This window comes from Varanus komodoensis, unplaced genomic scaffold (assembly GCF_004798865.1).
Source record: "Varanus komodoensis strain SLA01 unplaced genomic scaffold, ASM479886v1 scaffold30, whole genome shotgun sequence".
Lineage (NCBI taxonomy): Eukaryota > Metazoa > Chordata > Lepidosauria > Squamata > Varanidae > Varanus > Varanus komodoensis.
The window spans coordinates 7,508,900-7,524,277 of record NW_025335762.1 but is presented as its reverse complement, the minus strand read 5'-3'; the positions used below and the strand labels follow the sequence as shown (position 1 = coordinate 7,524,277).

The window sequence follows — 15,378 nt, the reverse complement described above, 5'->3', positions numbered from 1 at the left end:
TTTCCATGAAATGGGTTGAGAAAGAAGGATTAGTTCTCTGACTCCCCTTTCAAGATCTGAGGGCTCTCTCCAGCCTCAGAAAGGGGAATCCAAGCAAATCTGTGGTCCCTAGGCTGTTCACCTATGGATGACTGGATGGCTCTCTTATATGCTTGCTCAGCGTGTGTTTTGTGCCTTCATTTTCCTGTTCGCTTTTACTCATAACATGCAATTTAGCAAAGATGCTTTATTCAGCAAAGCAGAGCCATCCGTACACAGGAAAACAACCTTCCGAAATGTCCAAGGTTAGCAGAAGAACATACAGATGAAGGCTGCATGGTGGGTAGGTGGGTGGGTGCGTGGATGGATGGACGGACAGGGTTTTTTTTCAATCCTAAGGTGCATGGGACCCCAGCAACACCCACTTGGTGGGCACCGAATGCTGACTGAACACTGGGAGGCAGTGGAATGAAAGAACTGGGAAGAGAAGAATGGAGGATTTTGGAAGAGGGCCTGGCTGGCTGAAGCATTCCATACTGCAGTATTTGGTTGCAGGTTCCACTTGCTGAATGTTAATCCAGATGAACTTTGTGCATCTGTCCACAGGACCGCTCGGAGACACCATGCCAACTAGAACAGCTGTCCTCAGTAGATGAGGGAGTCGGTCATGTCCTGCACAATTTTTCTTTCCTTGATCTGCTGGTCTGACAACATTCCGCATCCACACACACATTCCAAAGAGCTAGCAGAGTTTGGGGATGTGTATAATGAGAGCACGTGGGTTTGCCATGGCTGACGATAGCTTCCTTCACAAGTTGGAGCAACTGCAACCACAGAAATCACTTTGGGAAGCCAGCAATAGTCCTTTATCCATCATTGCTGACATGTTTCCTGTGCTAGTGACTCTGCGGACAAGTCTGTCATTGATGGACTTTTTCCAGGGGTCTCTGGCCATCGCTTACCGCCTGCCTTTCTTTTCTTTCAGTCTTGCAGCAAAAACAAAAAGCACAACACCGGTTATCACTGGGGTGGGGGAAATAAAGAGAAGGTTGCCTTTTGAAGGCACTTCTTTACGTAATGTCCTTAAACTGCTGGAACAAGGCCGGAAATATGTACAAGGCATGATGGACACTCTAATCTATGTGTTCAACAAGGAAATCTTGCCAAGGTGTAATTACAAGTTGCTGAAAGATCTTAACAGAGGAGGGGGGAAAGTCCCTCATTGCACTGAAATGTACTGAAGTTTATGTGAAGGCTACACAAAAACTGAGTAACCATGGAGGTCACCGGTGCCTGTGAGAATTGCATAGAGTAGCGAATGTCATTCTGGTCCACTTTGTCCATCACTGCACTGATGGGAGAATGTGCCAGATGATATTTTCTGTACTTAAAGAATTCTTGATGTCTAGTACAGGGGTGGGGAACGTGTGGTGTTGTCAGACTGCAACTCCCATCAGCCCTAGGCAGCATAGCCAAGAGTGAACGGTGATGGGAATAAACCGAAGCTCAGTCCAGACAAGACGGAGGTCCTGTTGGTAGGTGGATCGGGCTTCGGGGAAGGGGACCTTGACCTTGTCCTGAATGGGGTTGCACTCCCTCTTAGGGACAGGGTCTGAAGCTTGGGAGTGCTTCTCAACCCAGAGCTTTCACTTGAAGCTCAGGTGACAGCGGTGGCGAGGAGCGCTTCCTTTCAGCTTTGGCTGATCCATCAGCTGCGTCCCTACCTGAAGAACGACTGCCTGGTGACAGTGACTCATGCGTTGGTAACTTCCCGATTAGACTTCTGCAATGTACTCTATGTGGGGCTGCCCTTGAAGACAGTCCAGATACTTCAATTGGTGCACAATAGAGCTGCCAGGCTACTGACGGGGACTGGGCATTATGATCACATGACTCCAGTCCTCCGTCAACTCCACTGGCTCCCCATTGAAGTCCGGGCCCAATTCAAGGTGTTGGTTATCACCTATAAAGCCTTTAACAGCTTGGGTCCTGGTTACCTAAAGGAGCGCTTGCGTCCATACATGCCTTCCCACTCCTTGAGATCAGTGGCAGAGGCCCTTCTCCAGGAACCCTCCGTGAAGGATATTAGGAGGGTAAGTACCTGGAGGAGGGTTTTCTCTGCAGTGGCGCCCCCAGAGAGGTCCACCTGGCACTGTCGTTATATGTTTTTCGGTGCCAGGCCAAGACCTTTTTATTTAAACGGCATTTTAATTGTTAGCTTATTTATTGATTCTATATCTTTGGCCAGGGTGTTTCCAATTATATTGTTTTTATATGATTATATGTATTTATTTATTGTTGTAAGCTGCCCCGAGGCTTCGGCGAATGGGGCGGCATAGAAGTTTACTAAATAAATAAATAAATTGCAGTTCAGCAACACCTGGAGGGCCACACCATTCTACAACTGGCAGACAATACAAGAATAATGCATTCATTGCACAAGTATTGCTTCTCGTTCCCTATTATTCCTACTGGAACTAGTGTTTCTTTGTAATGGCATTCCTATCCATGCTGAAGGCCAGGACTTGTGCTAATCATTCTGTGACCAAAACTCTGCCACATGAGGAAAAGAAGAGGGGTTGTCATGTGCAAGGGAAAGTTTTTAAAAAAGTGGCGGGGTGGGGGGACCTTGGGACAATAAGCTAATGGTGGGGAACAAGCCTCTGAAAGAAGGTAGCTTGACCGCACATCCAGAATCTCCTTGGCCAGGGGAAGAGACCAGAAATGACGGTAGGAAATGATGACTCCTCAGCCAAGCTACCCACTCAAAGCAGAACCTTTGAGTCCAACCTATAGGAGGAGCAAGCTGAAGAAGAAGCGAGGAAGCAGAAGACAGAAAAAATAAAAACCAGGTGGAGTTGGAGGGAGGTGAGCAAGAAAACATAGCAGAGATTAAGGGGTTGTAGGAAGACATTTTGTCCCTTTCATGCTCCCATACATCAGGAGCTGGGAGGGTCATCCCATGCGGCCTCTGATGACCTTTAGATTTCCAAAAGAAATATAACCCTGTGTTTCCCATTCACCCTCCCACCCTTACTTGGCTGGGGGGAGGTAAACGTTTGGGCAGGCGTGTGAATGCTGTAATTTCCAGAGGATGACTCAGCCCTCGCTTGCCTGCACCTTTCTTCGGAGTAACCACAGGGCTCAGGCCATAGGATGAGGACACAAGCTCTTTCTTTGCTGGACATTTGTCCTCCTCTGGCCACTGCCCTGGCTAGAAGCAGAACAGGAGGGAGGGGCCGTACATGGTCACGCAAGGCTCCAGGCTTTTCGCTGCATTTAGCCCAAGGAGGCCTGAAGGAGGGTGATGAAGCACCAGAGCTGCACATAAAAAAAAAAAATCTAGTGAGCCCACGGAGGCATCCCATGAAATGCAAATACCAGCCTTTGATCCCCCACCTCAACCCTGAGATAGCTCCAGCTCCCCATCAGCTGTTGTTTGCATTTAACAAAACACTGGCATTACTCGCATTCCCACAATGAGCGCGTGCCTCTCACTTGGCCTTAAGGGGGCCCACAGATACTTTGCCTGCTCCTGGGGCGCAGCGATGGGCGTGCTGATCCAGGTCACTTATGGACATGTGCAAGTGTTGTCCACATGACATTCGGAAGCGGGAGGAGGCCATTTGGAATGCCACATGCGCCCTTTGGCTTCCATAGGTTTTGGGCATTCAAGAGAAACAGACAGCAGCTCTCAAGAGAAAGCATTCAAGCATTTGGGCATTCAAGAGAAACAGACAACAGCAATCACGAGGAATCTTTCAGCCCAGGGGCCAGATTTGATTCTGGAAAAGTTGTTCAATTTGTGGGTGGGACGGATGGCAGCTGCAGTTGGTTGAAGTGGAAAATGCCTCCTTCCGGTAACTAAGCCTTAAGAGAGAGAGTCCAGCCTTTCTCAGGTTAGCACATTGTACCGTCTCGCTCAGTGACTCACCAGGGGGATCTGTCCAGGCTTCAGACAATCGTCTTTCCCAGGCCTGCCTGAGGATGGCAGGAGCTGAACCCAGAACCTTCTGTATGCAAAACATGTTCTCTACCAATTATTTGAGTGGGGTTCCCCAATGGTAAATGCAGTGCTCAGAAAGACACGAGCAGGGAATCATCAGAAGCACAAACTCACCATAAAACTATTCTACTAAATAGTTCCCATGCCCTTCGATCTTTGGCTGACGTGTTATTTCCACTGACACAAGCCTGTGCTGGCATTTTTGTTGCCAATCTACTGGTGACAACCACACAGTTATGGCTTTTCTTGTTTCACTGGCTGTCCTCTCATTTGCCAGCTAAGGACAGTTTTATTTAGAAAGACAAATGGGCCCAGCTTCTCCCAGAAAGCCATCAATACAAGAGCACTTTAATTCTTCTTACACATTTGGATACTTTCAGCAAAATAAGCTCTCGGATAGAAAGGCACTTGTGAAGTAAGGTTAAAGGAAATCCCACTAAAAGACCTTAGCAGGTAGAGGAATGCAATTTGGATAGGACACCCACCCAAGGAGCCCAATAAGCCTCAGGACCAAGCAGGATGAATCAGGCAATTTGACAGACCAGAAACTCTGACCTGCAATTTAACATTTTGCCTGGGACGCCAACATTCATAAAGTTGTCCCTTAAACCCATCTCTGGCTCTGTGGCCAAAGCCATTCACTGCTGAAAAATGCATAACAGCCTTTGAATTCCAGTCTGTTTCCAAAATCATATTGTTGAAAAGATCCCATTTTTGATACAGCTGCCTCAAGTTCTTCTAGGCTGCTTACCGTGTCAAGTACAGTCAATCCCACCATGAAACAAAGTGATACAGGACACTTCAAGAGCGGGATGAAGCCACGGAGCAGTTCCTGAGTGGCGCAGCGAGGCTTCTTAGCACGTAAGCCCTGGCAAGGGGTTGGCAGCAGGAGGTGCCATTTGGTGCTCTGCTTTAGGCAGCAAAACATCTCAGGCTGACGGTACCATTAATTTCCTCAGTGCTTTGGAATCCCATTACACTGTTAGCTCACTGCTGCAGCAGCTGCTGAAGAGATCCGGTGTTTTTAACACTAGGCCAGAGCTGATCTCTTCAGCACGGAGAGCTGCGCTCTGCAAGGATAGCTCCCGTAGGGTCCTCGCATCCCATCCCTCAGAGCCCTTTCTGTTTTGGGGGCCTCTCTCCGGGATATCCCAGCTGGAGCTATTGCTGTGCCTCAGCCCCATTCCAGGGTTTGGTGCTGCAGAGGAGAACAGTAAACAAGTCGGATGTTATGTGCTTTCTTTTGTCTCTTCCATCTGGAGGATTTTTTTAAAAGTCTTTCAAGGGAATCCATCACAGCCAGTACTCGCCCCACCTTTGTATGTGCATATTTGTGCGGGTTGCTTTCCAGCTTGAATTACACTTAAGAATGGCCATGCTCTGCTTTGCGGCTCCCCCCCCCCCCCCCCCCCCCCCCCCCCCCCTCCCGCTCCACTTTCTTCTTGTTCTTTTCTTCTTCCTGGGTTCTGCTTCCCTTCTGAACTTGCATAGCTCTCCTCTCTGCAACAGCGGCCGCCTCCCTTCTCCGCCTTTGCTGCTCGGTTCGAATCAGGCTTGCGGTCATTTTCGGAGAAAGGTCTCACAAGGAGGTCGGATCTGACAGATCTGACAAGCGGAGTGATTGATTGCGGTTGGGAAAGTGGTACTTGAAGTATGCCATGTGACAAGCCTACTCAGCTCGGGGAACGACTGCCAAGTCCTTCTCTTCCCAGAACTCAGAGCACGTGGACCTTGGCTGTAATGGGTGGCCCTACACTTAATAATAGCAGCATTGTTGCAAATGAAAGCATCTGCCAGGAATCTAATATGATTAATTATACAGCTCGCTCCCTCTGACTTTTTCTTCTAGAAGTAGCTGTAACCTAAAACCTGTGTTCTGCAATTGAAGGGGGGGGGGGAGAGAGAGAGAGAGGAAAGGAAAGGACTCTGATTCCCAGGAATGGAAGCTCAGAGGTCTGTGAAGTATCCACTCACAGTTAGGAAAACTCTCCTGGAAGCCTGCTCCTCTCTGTTCTGCCCAGCCGGGCAGCCAACGATTGGCGTGTGGCCCTCCATTGGCAAATTCTACGCCGTCACTTAGAAATACATGAAAGGAAATGGGAAACTGTCAAACAATCTGAGTTATAAATCTGTCAGTGGTGTGCATGCCAATCAAGAGGCAGGTTTACTGGGGTTTCAATGGGTAATTTGTTCCAGATAAGTCTGGATTTTTTTCTTTTTTCTCCCCCCGCTTTTTTTTTAATATTATAGCAATGACATCACCCCAAATATACTCTGTATTTGCCCTTTTGCTTTTCCGGCCTACAGGCTGACAGATTGGTTCAGTCTGTGCTGTCTGATATAATGCTTCCTTTATAAACTGGAAACCATCTGACTGACGCTGTGATTCTTGAAACCACATACTTTGGAGCAATTGCAGTGCAGCCCCCACCCTGTCCAAGGGCTGCTGGGCGAGCCGAAAGCCATGCCGGCGGAGGGGCTTCGGCTCACTGGCAAAGCCCTGCAGGAGGCCCCGCTTTCCATCGCTGGCCACTCCCAGCAGGGCTGGGGAAACCTCCAGGCTGGGTGGGACCATGGACGGCCACGGCCAGCCAGGGCCCGTGCTGGGCCAGAAGGACCCACGACCTGACTCAGGATGAGGCAGCTCTGCTATGTCTGAGCAACAACCGGGAGGCATTCTGCCCTCGATGTAGCTGTCCTGCCATTAACCATACCTGTGAACACTATATTTTTTCTCCCTTGCATGGAACTCGCTCCCTGCACATGTGTGGCAGCCTCCACCCACCTGACACTTTGCAATTCAACTCCTGTTAGACCCTGCAGCATGACCCATGGACAGAAATGCTAGGATCAAGGGTCTCAGACAGGAAGGGGAGGCTGTTCCATATGCTCACATCAGTCTCCCTTTTTTACATTTCTCCTTTCTACGTGATATTTACCTTACCATTGGCTCAGGATCTGGTATCCCAAGATTGCCCTCCTCCAAGGCTTCCTCAGCACCAGGCAGCAACAAGGAGCAGGCACTTACCTTTCAGTGGTGGCACTTACCTCACGCAATTCTGTTTTATTTATTTAAAGTTTTATATCCCACCCTTCACAGTATCTAAAGTTTTTATATCCTCCCTTTTACAGTGTTTCCCCCTTTCTGTACCTTCATTTTTGAATGGTGGGGGGATTTTGTGCCTCTGTGGTGGATATAAATGTTCTTTGATGGTCATTTAAAGCATTTCGTTGGTTTGATTTTATTGTGCGTTTTTAGGATTGCCAGCTGCTTTGTGTTGCTGATGCAAGGGTGCACGTCGCCAAGGGTGCGGCCCCGTGAGTTCAGAGGGTTGCAGGCATTCTGTGCAGGGTGGGAGAAGCGCAGAGGCAAAGGCCGCTTCTGTGCTTGGCCCATCCTGCAAAGCCGCTAGGCAGCAGATTTTAGGCATCCAAGTGCAATGACCTGGAGGGGAAGGGGGCAGACTGAAGGCACAGCCGGGATATACTGTACCATGTGGTTGCCAGTCCCCCACCGCCCCCCTGGAGCACCTCCTGTCATTCTTCCCTCAGATTGCTCTACAAGCTTGGAGAAGCAGCTTCCACCGTTTTTCCCCCCTGTGCCCGTTGCAAAGGCAAGGAGGCGATGCTGCAACCACAGATTCCCAGCTGTGCTCAGAGCTGTTTTCTGACCTCGGAGCTGGGAATCCAATGACCTAAAGGCCCACTGGACACTGTCCCTCTAATAGCAAACTCACAAGGTTCATGTCAAATGATGATGACGATGATAATAATAATAATAATAATGGACAAGACAGGGCCACTGGAAACCAAGAGGGAGATATGGGCATACTTGAGAAAACTTTGAAGTTTTCCAAATTACCAAAAACATGAAAGAAAATCCTAGGGTACATCCCTCAAATCACACAAAATAACCCAATCACTACAGAATGATTGGAAAAACCTGGAAAAGGAAAAAGAGGGGGAAAACAGATGGAGAGAAAGGGAAAGAGAATAGCATGGAATATCCTGGAGGCCATGGTTAGTCAGAAACCTGAACAACTGAAACATAGTGAGTGCTCCTATGAGGAAACAAATATACATTGCAACATCAGGTTGCTACTCCTGAGCATAACAAGATAAGAAACTTTGTAACTCTCCTCTACTGCACTACACCACGAAGCACCAAATATTGGAGGTTGATTTGCAGAACTATTTTAAGAGGGGGCTTCAACATCCTGGAGTCACCTCCAGCTGATTTTTCTGGACGAGGCACAGTCATGTGAATGCTGGAACGCCATGTTGGCCCACTGCCTCCTCCCTCAACCCAGATTTCTAAGCTCTTGCAGGAAGCGCTGAGCTGTTGTGCATTGTGCATGTACAGACAAACACCCAAGCAGCGTTCAAAGACCCTGCACAATTCACAGTAGCTCCACGGTGCCAGCCAGCCCTTCAAAACACAATGGTGTATGAATCCACCCTTGAAGAAGTCTTAGCTGGGAAGATTCGGGGCAGTACCTTGGCTGCTCCTGCAGGGATGCGCTTGATGCTATTCATGCTGGCTTTCTTCTCGCCTGCAATACTCATCCATTTGCCTGACCATTCCTTGATTCTATCTCTGCACTGAATTATTCTCTGCCACTTCATGATTGCCTTTCCCCCTGCATCTCAGACTAGACTACAAGGGCTCTGCACATTCAGGGCCAGCTAAAGTGTGTTTTCATTTGCTTCATACTTGAAGATTATCTGGCCTCAACAGCTGCTGAAGTCCAACCTCCCAGACTGTGGGCTTCTACAGACAAAATGCAGCCTCGTATAACAACCGAGAGCCCCCCCCCCCCCGCCCATTTCTAGACTCTAGATCCACACGGAGTAACGTGCAGCCCAACACACAGGCCTCAAGCTAATGTCAAAAGCCTTATGCGAGCAAACAGGTCAGCACTCCACCAACAGCAACCTGTCCCTTTCCTACGCGGTCACTTAGAAGTGAGAGAAGGGAAGAAGCAAGAGCGCAGAAACGGCGGGGAAGGGGAGAAAGGGAAGGAGAAGGTACAGGAGAAGGGAATCGAAGGCAGTCACAGGAAGAAGGGGCCACCCCCACCTGTTTTTGGTCAGGCCAACACATCTGGGGAAGCCCAAATAGGCTGCGTGAAGACAGGCGTTCTTCTCCCTCCCTTCCCCATCAAGTTATTTATGCGACTCCTCAGCGGATGCAAATTTCTGTGCGTTTAACTGATACTGGCAGAGCCCTGTAGTTTGAGGCACACTCGGCATTACTGTAGATGACCCATCTTTGGTTTTCGGAGGCTGGGATAGTGGAGGTGGTCAAGGTGTCTGCAGTCCCGCGTGTGCCAGGCCCTGCTGCTAGATATCCATGAGCGCCCACTTGAGATCTGGCCCACCAGGGAGTGATTTTGGTCCTTCAGGTGGAGACAGGTGGGGCAAGCCGTTTTGCAACGAAACACCTTGGCCACAGCAACAAATTTATGGAGGTGAAGAAGGCTTTGCAGGGTAGCACAGATAAGTGGGATGGGTGACTTGAGTGTATGATTCTACGATTATTGCTGTCAACTGCCTAGAGAGCTTTGGCTATGGGCAGTATAAAAATATAATAATAATAATAATAATAATAATAATAATAATAATAATAATAATAATAAGCTAATAACGTGGGGCAGCGTGGGGGTCCCATGTGCTGAAGGATGGAGCACACATGTATTCGGGAGATAATACAGGAATGCAAGATACAGGGAACGGAGCAGGTGGTCCAGAGATGCAACAGGGCTGGTGTTACTGATAAAGGGGGAAACCTGATCCATGGATCAGTTTTCAATATCTGAGGAGAAACGGGAAATGGCATTGTTCACTAGGGGCTTTGGTCTTTGCTTGTTGGGTCATGGTCTTAAGGCAGTTCACAGAAAAGCTGTTTCCTTTCCTTCATTCAGGATGTATTTTTAAAAGAGGGAGAATGAGGAAGAAGAATCAGAAAGAAAAGAAGAAAGGAGAGAAAGGCAAAAATAGAAAGATATCCCCATACATCTGAAAGCAAAAGGCCTCCGTACTGTGGTTTGTGATTGTGACTTACTGAAGAGTAAACCTGTGCAGGATTTCCTTGCAAAGCCGAGAAAACTAAGCAAACTGGTTGGAAAACCTGTCTCTGCGCCTTTGAACTTGGCAACTCCCAGCTGCACTTTCCTGGGCGCTTCTACTGACAAGCGACTTGGGGAGGCCTCCTGCTTCCCCCAACCTTATGCGCCCCCAGATGCTTTGGCCCGCTACTCATAGCGGGCCGGGGATGCTGGGAGTTGTAGTAAAACACATCTGGAAGGACCCCAGGCCGGGGGAGGCAGCTTGAAGTCCTGCCAAGGTAGGCGGAAGAGGCATGCAGGAAGAGGCCAAGGCCTTTTCCTCTCTGCCCAGCGATAAAAGTAGTTTGGATATTGCGTTTCGTTATTTCCTCAACGCCTCCCCGTTTGCTTTAGACACAGACACACGCGCCAGAGTTAAGAAAGTGGCGGAATCCCTCCTGGCTCCCCACCCGCAGCACTTTCCCCGTCGCCTCTCGTGCGATCGGGAGGGAGGGAGCGGGGAGGCGCGCTTTCGAAATCCAGCTCCTCTCCGGCTGCCTCCCGATGCCAAGACGTTCCCCGGGAAAGGGAGCGGGGCGGGCGCTCTTGAAGCCTCTCATCTTCCCACTAGGCTAGGCTCCCCCCACCGGCCGATGTCCCCGCCCCGCGGTCCGTGGCGCGTCCCCGATTGGTGGGCAGGGCCGGTGCCTTTGAAGTGTGCTGCAGATCGGAGCTATTTGACGTGTGGCTCCGAGAACGGGAAGGTTTTTTTTTTTATTTTTGTCTCGCCGGGCCGGTGCGGTCGACCTTGCCGCGGCTGCCGCTTCCCCGGCGCGCCCCGTCCGCCGGGCTTTCGCGCTGCGGAGCTCGCCGCCCTCCCCTCCCCCCTCCAGTCCCCGGCCCTGCCCTGCCCTGCCCCGCCCCCGCCCTGTCCGGCTCGCTCCCCCAAATGAGCGGCGGCTCGCCCGCTGGATCTAACGCAAGGACATCGCCCTCGAGCAGCGGAGGCAAGAGCGCGGCCGCCGCCACCTCTCCGTCGACCCCGTCTCCGGGAGCCGCGTGCCCGGCGCTCTCGCACCTGCCCCCGGAGGACCCCTTGCGCCAGGCGAACCGGCTTCCCATCAGGGTGCTGAAGATGCTGAGCGCCCACAGTGGACACCTCCTGCACCCGGAGTACCTGCAGCCCCTCTCCTCCACGCCCGTCAGCCCCATCGAGGTCAGTCGCTCGCAGGGCAGGTCCCGCTCGCGTCGCCCGACGCCGCTGGCGGGCCGCGCGGGGCCCCGATCCTCCTCGCCACCGCCGCACCCCCCCCCCCCGCCGCCAGGCCTCCTGGCGGCTCCTCACCTGCTTCCCCGGGCGCCGGGGCGCCGCTTCCCTCGGCGCGTTCCGCGGCGCCTCGGGGCGCCCCACCGCGATCTGGCTTGGAGAGGCGTCCTGGCTGCTCCGCGTCGCTCGGCGCCTTTCTCGGGCGCCCTGAATGCGTGGAGTTACACGCGGGTCGCAGGAGAAGCCCCCTGTCCTGGCCTACCTTCCCGAGGGGCCCTGAGCCCGAGGCTGACTGGAGGGGGTGGGTGGGTGTGTGGGTGTGTGTGTGTGTGTGTGTGTGTGTAAGGAGAAACGGGAGGAGAATCTCCCGACCCAAGTTGGCGAGTGCGATAGAAGCTCCTTGGGCTAATCGGCCGCGTGAAACGCGCTCGGAGCCTTTGTGGCTGAGGGAGGGGTTCCCATCCCTCTCGGAACATCCATCCATCCAGGGAGGGAACAGGTTGAGGCTCGTGGCTTCTCGCCCCCCGGTTCGAGGGAACCCCTTCTTCCTGGGGAACGGGCGCCCGCCGTCAGAATCCGGCCGGATTCAAACGCGGAGACCTGTGCCCGGGGGAGCTGGGTTAATGAAAGGGTGCCGCGGGTGGGGGCAAGCGAGCAGCCCCAGGGAGAGGGGAGGCGAGCGTCTGCATGACTAAGCCGGCGGGAGCGGGGGAGCGGGGACGCCGTTTGGGCCCGTGGCGGGGAGCTCCGGGGGGCTTCGCGATTTCTGTGGGGTGGCGCTCCGTTCTGGGGAACCGTGTGCCCCCGTGGGGGTGACACAGCAGCCGCCGTCGCTCGCTCGCGGCTCACGCGTCTCTCCCCTTTCTTCTCGCCTTCCCTTCGCAGCTGGACGCCAAGAAGAGCCCTCTGGCGCTCCTGGCGCAAACCTGCTCGCAGATCGGGAAGCCGGACCCTCCGCCCGCCTCCAAACTCAACTCCGGCACCCCCGCCGGGCTCGCCGGGCCGGACAAGGAGCCCGGCGGCCGCGCCTCCGCCGCCAGCGCCCTCAAGCAGCTGAGCGAGCCGCCCGCCGAGGACAAGTCCAGCTTCAAGCCGTATTCCAAAGGAGGCGGCGGCGACCCGCGCAAGGACGGCGGCGGCGGCGGCGGCGTGGGAGGCGGCGGCGGCGGACCGGCGGGCCAGGCCGGCCCGGGCGCGGAGAAGACCGGCTTCCGAGTGCCCAGCGCCGCCTGCCCGCCCTTTCCCCCGCACGCCGCCGCCTCGTCCTCCTCCACCTCCTCGTCTCCGGGCGGCTCCAGGGGCAGCTCGCCGCAGCACGCGGACTGCAAGGCGCCGGACGACAAGAAGGAGCTGGAGGCTGCGCCCAAGGGCAGCGCAGACGGCGCGCAGGCGGCCGGGGGCAGCCGCGCGGGCAGCGGCGCGGGCAGCGTGGAGCCCGGGGCGCACGGCGAGGCGGCTTCCGGGCGCAAGTCGGAGCCCCCGGCCCTCTCGGCCGCGGGCCACGTGGCGCCGGTCTCTCCCTACAAGCCGGGGCACTCCGTCTTCCCGTTGCCGCCCTCCAGCATCGGCTACCATGGCTCCATCGTCGGGGCCTACGCGGGCTACCCGTCGCAGTTCGTGCCCAGCCTGGATCCTACCAAGCCCGGCCTGGTGAGCAGCCAGCTGCCGGGGGCGCTGGGGCTCCCGGGCAAGCCGCCCAGCTCCAGCCCGCTGACAGGGGCCTCCCCGCCGTCCTTCATGCAGGGATTATGCCGGGACCCCTACTGCCTCAGCTACCACAGCGCCTCCCACCTGGGCACCAGCAACTGCTCCAGCTGCGTGCACGACCCGAGCAGCCTGAAAAGCGGATATCCCCTGGTGTACCCTGCGCACCCGCTGCACACCACCCTGTCCAGCACCACGCCCAGCCTGCCGGGCCACCCGCTCTACACCTATGGCTTCATGCTCCAGAACGACGCCCTGCCTCACATATGCAACTGGGTGTCGGCCAGCGGACCCTGCGACAAGCGGTTTGCCACCTCCGAGGAACTGCTGGCCCACTTGCGGACCCACACGACTCTGCCAGGGGCGGAGAAACTCTTGGCCGGCTACCCTACCTCGGGGCTGGGGTCCGCGGCATCCTGCCACCTCCACCTCCCGCCCACCGCCCCGGGGAGCCCCAGCTCCCTGCCCGGATCCCTGTCGCTGCGCAGCCCGCACACTTTGGGACTCAGCCGGTACCATCCGTACGGCAAGAGCCACTTGCCCGCGGCCGGGGCCTTGCCGGTGCCCTCCTTGCCCGCGGCGGGACCCTACTATTCTCCATACGCCCTTTATGGCCAAAGACTCACCTCAGCCTCCGCACTTGGATATCAGTAACTACAGCAGCCCCTTTCGTCTGTCGCCTCTCCCTCTCGTGTACTTGCCCCCGGACTATGTATTTATTTACTATATGTTAGCTTAAAGCTGGGAATATAAGTGCATTAATACACCAATGGTATGCAAAAAGTCTGTGTGCCCCCCAAAAAACAAAAAAAGAAAAAAAACCCCAACCCAATATTTTGCTTCCCCCCTTTTGGTTAATTTTCGCAGGAATGGGGGCTCTTACTGTGTTTTCATTTATCCCCCCGTGTGTAATTCTTTTTCCCCAGGTCCCATGAACTGTTTGCATGATTCAAAATCCATCCCCTTTTCCCCACTCCCTTCTTTGTTTTATTTTAATTTTTTTGGTTCAGTTCCTCTTCCTTTTGTACAGCTCCCAGAAATGTAATTTTTTTTGTTGTGTTTCTCTCTCTCTCTCTCTCATTCTCTCTCTCTCTCTTTTCCCCCTTTCCTTTAGTGTATTGTGTTCCGAGGTGCGGGTGGTGGGAGGTCAGGTTTGCTGGGAGATGTTCCTTGGCTTTGTTCTAACTGAACAGAATCCGAAGAGCGTTGCTTTCAGTGGCGTGGCGTGTGATGGATGCACCTTGTTTCCAAGGTGTGGCTGGAAATTGGCCTAGCTCCACAACCGGTTTGGTGGTGACCACTGCTTGTGCTTAAGCTGGTATTCTTTCTTCTCCAAAAAGTCATATGAGCTGTGCTTTCAGAGTTAGTGGATGCCCTATGTAGAGACAAGAGCTGGTACCTGGTACCTGGATTTTTGCTATGATACTGAAACCCAGAAAAAAAGGGCAAGCGAGCATTCCACCCGTGGGGCATCTCTCACATTTTTATGGTTTCTCTTCCCCCCCCCCCATCCCTTCTTCTTATAAAGACCTGGAATTTTCTTAAAATTGGCAAGCATCTTTTGAGGGACTAGAGAACAGAAGAACATGATCCCCCTGCACCAAATGAAGAACTCGGAAGAATATTTTGCTCAGCTTAGTTGAAGCTGGTCCCTTGAAATGAGTCCAGCTAGCCCCTGGGGGCCAGTTGCATCTTCTGCTGCAGGCTCAACTCGACATACCAAAAAAAAAATTTAAAACCCCACAAAGTACATCACCCACCCAATCTTCCATAACCCCCCATCACCCAACTTCTCTTGACCTATGGGAATGGAGCAGTCCTTAGGGTATGGAACCCCTTCCAACTCTGTCCCCAGTCTAACGCAGTGCAGAAGGCTGCGGATCATTTTGGGTGAATACGGCTTCATCCTGGTAAGTCTTATTTTGTTAATAAATGAATACTTGGCTATATCTACCCTCTAGTGTGCTCTCTTGCATTCTCCCTTCGGCTGCTGATGTGCTACACTCCTTAGATACCTGTCCAGGTGCAAAACAGAAGAACAAAGAACAAGGGAAATGTGGCAGTCTTGCAACACTTTCAAGACAGCTGTGATTTTTAAAGCAAAAGCAGAAAACAAAATTCTTCTATGGTGTCAATTCCTGGAAGTGGTGTGTGTGGAGAGGGGTTGTGTTTTTAGATCCGGCCTACCTGTGCACCTACCTGAGGTGAAAGTGTCCTTAAGTCACAAAATGGATTGCACCATTTCAGATAGTGCAGGATCATTTTAATTTATTTAGTTAATTAGTTGAAGTTGAAAAAGTCTGGCAACCAGCACAAAGCTGGACTATCACCTTTCTCCCTGAGCTGCTAGCTTTCTAACTGCATTATGTGGGGGG

General features: G+C 53.0%; 1 protein-coding gene across 1 annotated transcript; it reads left to right on the top strand.

Annotated features, from left to right (window-relative positions):
* The first annotated feature begins 10,881 nt into the window (after positions 1-10,881).
* On the top strand, positions 10,882-14,952 carry ZNF703 (zinc finger protein 703). The gene is made up of 2 exons (XM_044437700.1): positions 10,882-11,248; positions 12,185-14,952. The coding sequence occupies exons 1-2, from the start codon at positions 10,982-10,984 to the stop codon at positions 13,655-13,657; spliced, it is 1,740 nt and encodes a 579-aa protein (XP_044293635.1). The 5' UTR covers positions 10,882-10,981; the 3' UTR covers positions 13,658-14,952.
* The last annotated feature ends 426 nt before the right edge of the window (positions 14,953-15,378 follow it).

Bases quoted from the DNA above. Each gene is read 5' to 3' on its own strand.
- ZNF703 (XM_044437700.1), top strand. From the start codon at position 10,982: ATGAGCGGCGGCTCGCCCGCTGGATCTAACGCAAGGACATCGCCCTCG. The intron at 11,249-12,184 runs GTCAGTCGCTCG...TTCCCTTCGCAG, and splicing joins CGCCCGTCAGCCCCATCGAG to CTGGACGCCAAGAAGAGCCC.